Source organism: Arvicola amphibius, chromosome 1 (assembly GCF_903992535.2).
Source record: "Arvicola amphibius chromosome 1, mArvAmp1.2, whole genome shotgun sequence".
Taxonomy (NCBI): domain Eukaryota; kingdom Metazoa; phylum Chordata; class Mammalia; order Rodentia; family Cricetidae; genus Arvicola; species Arvicola amphibius.
In genome coordinates, this window is record NC_052047.1 from 65,721,160 (window position 1) to 65,733,047 (window position 11,888).

The 11,888-nt window shown below is 52.0% G+C and overlaps 1 protein-coding gene across 3 annotated transcripts in view; it reads left to right on the forward strand.

Annotated features, from left to right (window-relative positions):
- The window catches only part of Zfyve28 (zinc finger FYVE-type containing 28), a 40,098-nt gene extending 34,781 nt beyond the window's left edge, over positions 1-5,317 (forward strand). For all 3 annotated transcript variants that reach the window (XM_038309713.1, XM_038309720.1, XM_038309726.1), the window contains 5 exons: positions 1,540-1,691; positions 2,413-2,529; positions 3,689-3,793; positions 4,616-4,719; positions 5,186-5,317. In XM_038309713.1, the coding sequence (XP_038165641.1) occupies positions 1,540-1,691; positions 2,413-2,529; positions 3,689-3,793; positions 4,616-4,719; positions 5,186-5,317 (610 nt within the window). The remainder of the gene's footprint in view (positions 1-1,539; positions 1,692-2,412; positions 2,530-3,688; positions 3,794-4,615; positions 4,720-5,185) is intronic.
- The last annotated feature ends 6,571 nt before the right edge of the window (positions 5,318-11,888 follow it).

Here is an 11,888-nt window from a genome sequence, read left to right on the forward strand (position 1 = left end):
TACTCTGTTCCCCATCATTTCCACCAGACTCCTCTCTGGAACACTTTAGCAATTCACTGCTGTAACCACAGTTGTTCTGGTGGCTTCTGCCAACTCTGCTGTAAATTTACGAGCCCTTGCTTTGTGTTTGGAAGCTCAGCTTTGCTGATGGTAAAGATCAAAACCAGACATGGCAAACTCTTTAGTCCTGAGCCTCCCCCAGCCTCTAATTTTTGGTTTGGGCTTGGCCAGGAAGAGACCTTACTTTTCAGAGATTTGGTTATAAATACCCTGTGTACAGTCGCAACAAACTCCTAAAGAACAAATCTAATAAAACTAGCCACTGGGGAGAAGAGGGGCAGGTGTCTGGACGGGGAGACTATTCGCATGTCCTGTGGCTGCTATACAAAGTGCCACAGTAAATGGCCTAAATTGACAAAAATGTATCATCTTATAGTCTCCAGGCCAGAAGTCTAAAATATGACAGAGCTCTTCTCCCTCCCAAAGCACCAGAGAGGGTCCTTTCTGCCTCTTCCAACTCCAGGGAGCTCCAGGTGCCCCTTGACTTTTGGCTATATCGCTCCAATCTCAAACTCTGGGCATGTGGTGTCCTCTTTATCTCGGGTCCCTGGGCCTCTACCTTTGTGTCTTACAAGGGCACTTGTGTTTGGATTTAGGACCCATTGAATAATATAGGGTAATATCAATGCCAGACCCTTCACTTAATTGCTTCTGAAGAGATCCTCTTTTCAAATAAGGTCCTGCTCACAGGTTCAAGGGGTTAGGTGTGCACACGTTTTGGGGGGTTGTGTTCTGTTCCCACAGATGGCATGAGAGGTCAAAGGGTCTGCCATAGAAAGAAGTTGGGAGATTATGTTAAGTGAGGGTGCAAGATGGAGTAGGTTAAGCTAGAGTAAATGCCACATCAGCCCCCGTGGAAGGGCTGATGCAGGGGAGTAGCTACCAAGCTAGAGCAAGGCAGTACAGGATTAGTCGGTCAAGTCCATTGTTTTTTAAAAGTGGATACACTGTTGGCATTTACATGATAGGAAGTAGCATGTCCAGGCAATTCAGTTTCTTTGGAGAGGAGCTTGAGGACAGACTTGCCCTGACCCTCTGACCTTCAGCTCCAGAGGCCCTGTGCTGGTTGGTTTTTGTCAACTTGACACAAACCTAGGCATTTGGGAAGAGGAAACCTTTATTGAGAAAATGCATCTGTAAGACTGGCCTGTAGGCAAGTCTGTGAGGTGTTTTATTAATTAGTAATTGATGTGGGAGGGCCCAGCACACTGTGAGTAGTGCCAGCCCTGGCCAGGAGTCCTGGATTATAGAAGAAAGCAGGCAAACAACGTTTCTCCATGGCCTCTGATTCAGTTCTTGCCTCCAGGTTCCTTCCTTGAGCTCCTGTCCTGACTCCCCTCTAGAATGGAAAGACCTGAGAGTTGTAATCTTAAACTCTTTCTTCCCCAAGTTGTTTTTGGTCTTAATAGATACCTTAACTAAGACAGGTCCCTAGCTGAGGCCCCTACTCACCTCCTCCGCCTCTCTTCTCTGCATCAGCTCCACAGCTGGCTCCTGCTCGTTAGACAGCACCAAACTGGAGGTGGCCCCTGCGGTCATGCCTCTCACCCCCATGGCCACCAGAGAGAAGATTCGGTCCAGGTTCCATGGCAGCCATGACCTGATCCACCGCCTGTTTGTCTGCATTTCAGGTATGAGAGTTGGACCTGGGACATGAGTGTGGGGACAGGTAGGACGTGCCCCAGGAGAGAAAGAACAGTGGGGCTGGCCCAGCTTACCCTGGCTAAAGCGGAGGGCAGTGTGGTCTGCGGAGCAAACCTAGGGGTGGGACCAGATCTGTCCTACAGGAAGGAGGGAGCTCTGTAGGTGAAGGTGGGGTAGCGTTTTCCTCCAGGGGTGGCTGGGAGCGATGGGATCTGTGATTAAAACAATCAGGCCCTGGACACTACCTCAGGCTGGGCTTTACCCTGGATCCATGGCTATTCAGGGCCTGTTTAGTGACCCTGTAGTCAAAGTTCCTCAGGGCGGTGTAGTATTGGGTACTGGGAGAATGTAGACATATTTGTATTCCCTTGCTTCTGTGATGGCACCAGGTGTTGCCATAGGCACAGTGTGCTGGGACCTCTGTGGGTGTCTGTTTTAGTCGTGGTGGCTGTGACTCTGGGTAAGTTATATATTCATGAGAGCAGCCATGGTGGGCTTGGACAGGAAGCTCTCGTTCCTTCCTATCCTCTCTTGATTCCTGAGTTTGCAATTATGGCAAGGGAATCCTCTCTTAACGGGTTGGGAATTGCTAATCCGTGAGCTCTGGGTGTGTTCTGTCCTGCACATGGTAGCGTGGCCTACCGAAGTGCATGGCTCAACGCAGCCTTCTGTCTCCCTGTCACTCCTCCCACTGACTTCTCTTATCAGGTGTGGCTGACCAGCTGCAGACGAACTATGCCAGCGACCTGAGAAGCATTCTCAAAACACTGTTTGAGGTCATGGCCACCAAGCCTGAAACGGACGACAAGGAGAAGCTAAAGAAGGGTGAGTGCTGCTGCAGGAAAGGCTCAGAGGCCCTTGCCAGCCACTGTGTCCACTGTCCCCAAGAAGGGAGTACCCCAGGATCTGCTGGACCCAGTGTGCCGGGTTGTCGACTTGGGGAGATGAGTGTGTAGCCCGGAGAAGTGGGGTTCCCCATGGCGTTTGCAGGTGGGTCCCTGGCTCTGGTTCTTGAGTAAGGCTTTAGCAGGCCACCCGACTTTTCACTGCAGACAGAGGTTGGGGACCCGCCTTCCATCTTAGACTAGACCAGGTGACTAGACAAGGTACAGTGTTAGTTACAGTCACCTGTCAGTGTGCAGAGCCCAGCCCAGCCCGAGTGACAAAGGGGACCCGGCCCATCCCTCTATGAGAGGGTGGCAATATCCACCCCAGCTGCCTCATATTTATACATCTTCAGCTCACTGAAGCATGCACATGTGCTCTCACATTTATTGGTAGGTACATAGATGTTTGTACACACTTTTTTATACATGCATACCTTACACACACAACAGATAAATAGATATTTGGAAAGGAAGGGAGTTTGCTCTTTGTCCCTGTAGGGTCCTGATAGGAAATGGGACTAGGCACTACTGGTGCTAGCCTGGGGTACCTGTTTGGGGAGAGCTACCTCTCTGCACAAAGGCTTCTGCCCATGAGCTCTCTGGGTATATGGGATAGCCCAGCTGGTCCTGGAAGTTTGGCCTAACAGGGCATGTCCGTGTTGGTGAGGAGGAACTTCTGCCTCAATCAGCCCTGCCATCTGACTGGCAATCTAGGGAGGGCTGCCTTCTGAAAATCAGGAGTCAAGTTGTTGACTCCGAACAGGGTTCTCAGATGCCATGACTTTAAAACTTCTGCCTTGGGGATGATAGGCCAGTAAATCTTACCAGTGTAAGGGCCCAGGGCTAGATGCTCATGCAGAGGAGCCACCAGGTGCCCCTGGGGTCCACCACATTGTACAAATAATGGACCCTTTTATAGGAAGAACTTTGCCAGTGTTGACATCCTGCCTACTGAGGTGACTTGCTCTGTGGGCTGAGAGATGGTTGGGGGGCTTGTGGGAGCTGGAAACTTGGAGGCGTCCAAGTGCTCACTAAGGACAACCAATTGCATCTGCTGCCTTACCTGCCAACCCCAGTGGCTCCCTTCTCCCTTTCAGTAACCCAGACCCTACGGAGTGCAGCCTTGGAGGACTGTGCATTATGCCAGGAGACTGTGTCATCCTCAGAACTGGCAACCAAGACTCGAGATGGGGACTTTGAAGGTATGTGGGAAGCTCAGGTGTGGACCTGGCTTGCCATCTGCTGAGCAAAAGGAGCTACACTGTACATATTCATCCAGACATCAGGCCATTTGGAGATACAGCTCCCCATGGGAGGTGGCCTCCCACTCTGTACCGCCTCCTTGGTATTAGGTATATACAGGCCCTTTACTGCTGTGCAACCTAGGGCCTGAGGTTTAGCAGCCTCAGCCTAGTAGGTACAAGCTCAGGGAGGAGGAGCACAATTGAAGGTTGCTGCAATAATCAAGGACCTCAGCACTTCACCTGCACTGAAGGAGTCTCCCATAGCAGCCTCAGGATACTCTGGGACATTAATGGGGGCTTTGTGTGGGTGCGGAAGCCTTCCTTGTGGTAAGGACAGGAATTGAAGACTGATGTGGTCACATGGGGTCTGCCCCAAGTGGTTTGGAAACTAGGCAGCTTAGATGTCAGGGGAGAAGAGTCCTGGGCTGCTTGGGAATGTGCAGTGCATCTATGGGAGAGGCCCAAGGCTTGTGGGAAAGCATTCTGCTATAATGTTCAAGGGGGTGCCTGGGTCGGGAAGGTCTGCATTAGTCTAGCCAGATGGCTAAACTGAGTGACCCGAGATGAAGGTCTCGTTAGGGCATGATCATTAATTCTATTGTGCGTCCTGAGTCCAGATGGCCTGGCCTGGGACCTGCAACTGGATTGTGACTCTGACCACTGACATTGTGACCAGTGACTGACAGGCCTCGAGCAGGACCAGAGGAATGGGATAAGGGGTGTCTACCCTTTCCCTGTCCCCCAGCCCACCGATCTGTCCTGTTGCTCTTGTTGTGACAGACCCTCCTGAGTGGGTGCCAGATGAGGCCTGTGGCTTCTGCACCTCCTGCAAAGCGCCCTTCACCGTCATCCGCAGGAAGCACCACTGCCGCAGCTGCGGGAAGGTGGGTGGGGCCCCATTGGCCCTCTGCATCTTTGGGGTTATGTGGGGACTGTCCCCAGGCACAGCATCAGGGTTTAGAAGTTAGGGTTGATGTCCTGGTAACCCACTCAGGTTCTTATCACCCATGTGCAGATGTGCCCCCCCCCCCAGGTTCTAGGCTCTATTCTGACTCCATATACTGGGCCATGCTTAGCTAGTGTGCAGGCTCAATCCTGGCCCCTCCAAGGTGAGAACAGGGAGGGGCAGGGAGGTTAAGAAGGAGTTATGGTGAAGGGCCTAGTTACTTTCAAGAAGCCTGACCTACTGGGCCAGCCCTGCCCAGAGTTTCCTGCAAGCTCCATAGTCTGCAGTGTCTGGAGCAGGCTGACTCCTGCCCACCATTGGCCTGTTTTGGGTGGAAGGGCTGTGTAGCAGGCCTGACAAAGGCCCTGTCTGCTCACTGCCTTCTGTCCCTCCTTGGCTTCCAGATCTTCTGTTCCCGCTGCTCGTCACACTCGGCACCACTTCCGCGCTATGGACAAGTGAAGCCAGTCCGCGTGTGCACACACTGCTACATGTTCCATGTCACACCTTTCTACAGCGACAAGACGGGCATGTGATGCTGTGCCCGGTGTGTCCCAGCTGAGTGGGCTGGAGACTCCAGGACAGAGGCACTGTGTCTGCCTTGAGTCCTGGCCAAGGTCTCTCGGACAGAGGTGCTTTGCCTGCTGTGTGCCCTGTCCAAGCTGTGCTGCAGCAGGGCCCCGTTGCATCTCATCAAGCAGTTACTGCTGCAGACCCGCCTGGGTTTCCAAAGCTGTGCAGAGCCTCTGTCTACTCCCCCGGCCTCTCCACTTGTGGAGACACCCGTCCTGGCATGGGGTCAGGGATGCTTCGTTGCTCTTCTAGGTCAGGGTACCGAGCCAGGCAGGGTTGGACTCTCTTCTCTTGCCTGTCCAATGGCGTTTTGCTTCAGTTGTGCATACTAAGGCAGGAGAGGGCCAGTTCTGTATGTTCTGTTCTGTAGCCGAAACCCTGCAAGCAGAAGCCAGGAGACACTAGCCCCCCAACATCATAGCAGGGCTCCCCGCTGCTTATCACCCACCTCATTCCCTAGTGCTCACCACCTGCCTAAGAACCCTGCCCAGCAACATGCATCTTGTTTCCATTTGAAGGGGGAATGTAAGAAGCAGACACAGTGGTCCCCTGGGGAAGCAGGCATGCCCTTGGCATCTATACCATGGCCACTTGCTGGTGGAACAGGGCCTGACCACCTGCTGATGGCATAGGCTGAGCTCTCAGGTGTTTGGGACCGGACTCATTAGGCAGCCACCACTCGGCTAACAGTTCCTTCTTCCTCTGCACCCACCGGGACTCTAACCCACTTCCTCAGACCTCAGTGCGGCCTGGACAGGCTGAGATGCACAGACACCTCCTCAGGCTTCAATCTCAGGCTTCACGTTGCAATGATGATTACAGTTTTATTTTTAGAGAGATGACACACCTACTGCTTCTTTTATAGGATGAAATCCAATCGCTGTTCAGCAGTGGAATACACATGCACAAAAATGGCTTCTGTGCGGTGGTGGGGGGAGAGTATATAACAGAGGGAATATTATCTATTGAGATTATTTTTATTTTCTAAATGCTGTAATTCGAAACCATTTCCATAAATCTATTTAAGGATTGCATATTCTCTGGCGTCATCTATGTACACCGAGTCCTTGTCTTTGTTGGGTAGGTGGTGGTGTTGGTGCTGATGTGGATTTTCTTCTGGAAGATGGAGGCATCTGTGCCTGGGGGACGATGGACAGCAGAACTCATCCTCCTGTCTACATTCAGGAGGGGCTGGCTGCCATCTTCCCCTGCAAGCCTATCTACCATCTTGGAAAGGTACCTGTCTCCCTAGCTTCTCTGTTCGGGTTCCTGACTCACCAGCTGTTGCCCATCCTGCATCTAAAACCTCTGGCCTGTGCTAGGGGAAGGGGCAGGGCACGTGCCTTTGGCTACTCTACCTTGATGGTGTTAGTCTTAGATCTGGGGACTGCCTCTTTGGCTGTTCTGGGAAGAATACAAGAAGTTGGTCCAGACCAGGATTGCCACCTTTGTGGTGGGTGCTGGGTGACAATAGGTAGGGAAGCAGGACTGTGAGAGGCAGCAGTGGCTATTACACCTGCTTTCTGGTGAGAATGTGTTTTAAAGTGAGGTTCCCTCTGAGTGGAGCAGAGCCTAGGGAACATAAGAAAGGAGAGCCCAGGTCGGATGGTGACTCAGACATCCCAAGGTTGGACCCTATCATTCTGCCCACCTGGACAGATGCAGAGAAATGACCCTTGCGTCACCTGTCTTCTCCCAGTGTCTGTGTCACTGACTGGAGAGCTACTGCAGTGGCATTACAAGCTGTTCCAGAAGGCTTTCTGCTGTTCTAACCAGGAAGCCAGGACCTGCAGGAGCCCACATGGAGCTATACCGTGGTGTGTACCTCTGTGCACACTACAGTACAAAATAATGCACTTCATAGCTATTTGTTTTCCAGACCCGAAACATGGTGTCTTCTCTCCTACCATGTTAGAGGGGAGAAAGGTCAGAACAGAGCAGAGATTGCTCTGCCTGATCTTGGGAGGTGGCATTGGGAGTGGGCAGAGAGAGCCACTTCTAGCTCCATGTCTGATACATTAGCTACTTTTCAATTGTTGTGATAAAACATCATGAGCAAAGCAACTTACAGACGACAGTTTATGTGGGCTTAACGGTCCAGAAGAGTAAGAGTCCATCATGGTATGGAAGTGTGGCAGCAAGTGGAAGATTTGGTGTCAGAAAAAGAATTTTGAGAGCTTACATCCTTTACCACAGCATGAAGCAGAGAGAGAACTGGACATGAATTAAGACTATAAACATCCAAAGCCCACCCCAGTAACATACTTTTTACAGCAAGATCATACCTCCTAAACCTTCTCAAGCAATGCTACCAAACATCTGAGCCTTTAGGGGACAGTCTCATTTAAATCACTATAAAGTCCCACTTTGTCACCTCCATAGGGTCTACTCAGTGCTCAGAGAAGTGGTTCTGGGGATCCATCTGCACATCTGAGATATCAAAGGTCCCCTTGATGCGTATCCCTCTTGTGTCTCATTTGTACATCTAACTTGTCCTCAGTCCCTATCTGCCTCCCCTAAGGACTCCAGGATAGCCCTGGCTGGGAGGCAGCATGGTGTCTCCACTGCATACTCAGCAGAGTCCTGGCCTGAGCGGAGAAAAGGTAGCCATCATCAGACATATAGTGATCCTGAGGGGTATGGCATGACATGGGACTCTGAAGGACTTTTGATGTTTTTGTGGTAATGATAACTCTTGCAGTGAAGCCTGATTGCCCTCTCCCCTCTGTGTCCTTGACCCAGCCAGAATTCTGGCTGCAGCTCCTAATTGCCACCAGGGGGCACTCCATGCCTCTGCAGCAATAGTTGGCGCTCTCTCTCTCTCTCTCTCTCTCTCTCTCTCTCTCTCTCTCTCTCTCTCGTGTGTGTGTGTGTGTGTGTGTGTGTGTGTGTGTGTGTGTGTGTGTGTGTATGTTTCCATACAGGGGTCACCCCACTGTGACTGGCACCCTAAATCCAGACACAATCCCAGCACAGACAGACCCAGTGGTCACGCCCCAGTTTTCAAGACCCCGCACAGGCGTGGAGGGGCCGGAGGAGTCTATAGCTGGCACAGTGATGGCAGACAACAGGGCAGACAGGCCCTGGAAGCTCTGCAGGGCCAGGAAAGAGTCCAGACTAAAACTGGGTGCCTTTCACAGGTAAGATTGGGGTGAGGCTAACAGCATTCTGAATTTAGAGGTCAACGTTGTCAGCACTTGCAGAGGAAGCTGGAGGAGGTAATAGGGGACCCCATTCCTGCCATCTCTAGCTCCAAAGTATAGGAGTCAATGCTTTCTTCTAGGCTCGCAAGGGAACCTTGTTTGGTAGCGTTGTTGGCTTCCACCCCCAGTACACATAGAGTACAGCAGAGCCCCTAGGGTTCAGGAATGACCTTCAGGAAGAAGGACCCCATAGTCATGTGAGTCCAGGAGCAGAGGCAGAGCTAGGATGGACCCTCCCTATGCCTCTTAGTCAAAGCCCTGGTGGTTCAGCTGCCAGGGCCTCTGGCCCTTTATTGTGGAGACCCCATGGCAGTGAGTTAGTGTTTCATTCACCCTCATCCATCATTCATTTTTATTTCTCCTCTGTGAAAGCACTGGAAAGATTTGGTTGGACCTTTGGGGCTACAAAATTCATTTAATATAAAAATTGTTAACTTATGCATGACCCATTAATATAGTGGGAAAAACTTGAAATGAAAAAAGTACCCCACAAATCATTCACAAATACAATGAACTGTTATATTTTAAATTTTAAAAATTGACATTATATTAGTTTCGGAAGACCATTCATTACATCTTGATGCACCTTGGTTTCCCTGTCTTCCTTTTGTATTCTGAACACAGTGTTTCCTTGCATGTTAAACTTTCTGGAAAGCCTCCAAGTGCTCGGAAACCAGACCCAGTGCCTGTGACTGGCCAGCCTGGCAGCCGAGGCTCCACCCCAGGTTCTGACTGGTTGAGGCTGGGTAAGCCTGCCCGTATGGGCTCCCTTCCCGTGGGCGTGGCCAGGGGTTTGCAGTGCTAACTCCGTTGCACTGCTGCATCTATTCCTGCTGTTTCCTGGGCGCTGCTTTGTGCTCATCCTGCTGTTGCCTGGGTTTTTCATGCATCCTTCCCTGTGTCACCAAGCCCTCCAAACGCTACAGGTTGTCATTCTTACTTTATGATTAGGGAAACTGAGGCTTAGAGAGCCAAATTCTCATGGCCACAGTAGAATCCAGAATGGCTCTCGGGAATGGACTTGCACAGAACCTCCATACACTCTTCCCTGCTGTGGGCATGCCACTAGCCTCTCAGGGAAGGTAGCAGCAGATGCTAGAGTACTAAACTCCTCATGGCTCTCCAGGGCCTGCTGGGCCCACCATCCTAAAGCTCCAGATCTCTCCTCCAGGAACTAGCCACTAAGGTCTGAGAAGAGGCAGGAGCAGGCTCCAGGGTTCTGACGGGGGGGGGGGGGGGGGTAAGCAATAGGGTGCTAGGACTGGGGCCTAGTGGCTGCTGGGTGTCAACTCCAATGACTGAAGAGGCCAAAGGTGGGAGAGGGGCAGGGGCAGGGGCAGGTAGTCAGAGGTGGAGATGGTGTAGGCCCCAGCAACCTTTCTGCTCTGGCTGTAGGACACTCCCTGGTGTTCCTAAGAAGCCTGGGCAATATTGCCATACCTGGGCAGGGAGGTGTAAGAGTGCTGTCTACCATAAACCGGTGGCCTGATCCCAGAGAAAGGAAGCCAGAGCAGGGTAAGGGGGAAAGACCTAAAACCATTCTTCTAGAGGTTTCTCAGTTCTCTCTCTCATTCATATTCTCTCTCTCTCTCTCTCTCTCTCTCTCTCTCTCTCTCTCTCTCTCTCTGTGTGTGTGTGTGTGTGTGTGTGTTGTGTTGGGGAAGAGGATCAAGCAGCTCTTCTCCACACTGGACCAAAAGCTCTTTGGTCAACTCTCCAAATGAGGTGCTAGCCTCATTCCTAGTCAGAGAAACTGAGGTGGGGGAGGCCACTAGGGAAAGGCCAGGTAAACTGATGACTTGCAGTCCCTGATCAGGCACCCAAACCTGGGGGAGGCCCATGTCCTTTCTCCTAGGTGATGCTGGGTTCCCCGCCAGTCTGTGGAGGAAGACATGGTTGAGGACTTGGCAGCAATGCTCTACCAAGAGTGGAGGGGTCTACCTTCTTACTCCTCTCTGTCAGGTGAGCCTGACAGGTCACAGTAGGTGACCTGTGATGAGGCAGAGCGTCTTGGTCAGCCAGCCTGCTGCCTCTTCTTCCCGAATCTTGGGAATTTGGGGGCACAGATGAATACAGGCACCGCTGGGGCCTCTGCCCCATTTCACATAGTAAAGGCCATGGGTATAGAGACCCCTCTGGTCTACATAGAAGCAGCTTGCCCTTTGCACTTGCAAGCCAGTTCCTGTTCTAAGCAGTGGCTTCCTGATCTCCCCTGGGGATCCAGCTCATTCTTCAGCCTCCATGAGCAGCAGGCCTGCCGCCACTGAGACTCCTCTACAGCTGACCTCACTCACCAGATCCCCACTGCCCACTTCTCCCGGCTTTAGCGTTCTCTCAGAGAAGGAGAGCCCTTCTGGCACTGGAAGGTGCTTTGTCCTGGGTGCAGCTGGTGGGAGCTAATGTCCTAGGTTGAGATTAAAAATTTCCCAGACTGGGAGGCTGTAGTCACCCTTGTGCTCCCCTTCAGCACACTGGAACATCCCGTCCCAACAGCAGGAGGCAGCAGGCTAGGAGGTCTTCCCTTAGCACTTCGAGGCAATTCACCAGCCTGCCAAAGCAAGGGATGCTGCCCCCACCCCTGCTAAGTTCAGGGCTTCCAACACTCAGCATGGCTCTCAATGCTCCAGAAAGCATCCTTCTCCTTTACAACTCTGGGCAGCCCTCCAGACTAACTGGTTCTATCTACCTGGCTCTGGGGTGATTGTGGGGCTGGTCCAAGAGGCACCTCAGCCAACACCAAGGGGTGCTCTCAGTGTCTCTACAGGACTGTTTATTGCAATGAGGTTCCTCACTGGGTCTTGCAGGGCTACATCCCAGTACCTGTTGCTCTTAATCCCGCCCTACAGGTCAGACATCTGTGGCTCATACCCAAGCAGGGAGGGAAGTGGCTCTGGTTTCCACATTCCCAGATTGTTAACAGTCCTGAGTAACCAGTGTGGGAGCACCGATCTCCATGCTTCTATCCCAAAAGGACTCTGCAGGTTTCCTTATCTGCATATTGGGCATAGGGAGATCCACAAGGAAGTATCATGCATCCACCTTGGTCCCCCAGTAAAGGGTAGCATTAGTAACTTTTGCTGTTGGCAACAGTAGCCTCCTTCTATTTTAGAGGCTGCTGTCCAGCCACCTTGTGCCACAGAACTCTCCAGGCTAGTGGTCTGTCCTCAACCTTGCAAACCAGAGAGGACCAGAGAGGGGTGGGAGGAGTAGGTACAGAGGATGATGTTAGGCTGCCCATTCCCCATGCATCTATAGACCAACCAGAGGGGGCCGGGTCATTGGGGCTTAGGTCAGTCACACAGCCAGGAGCCTGCAGAGGAGCTCGCCTTCT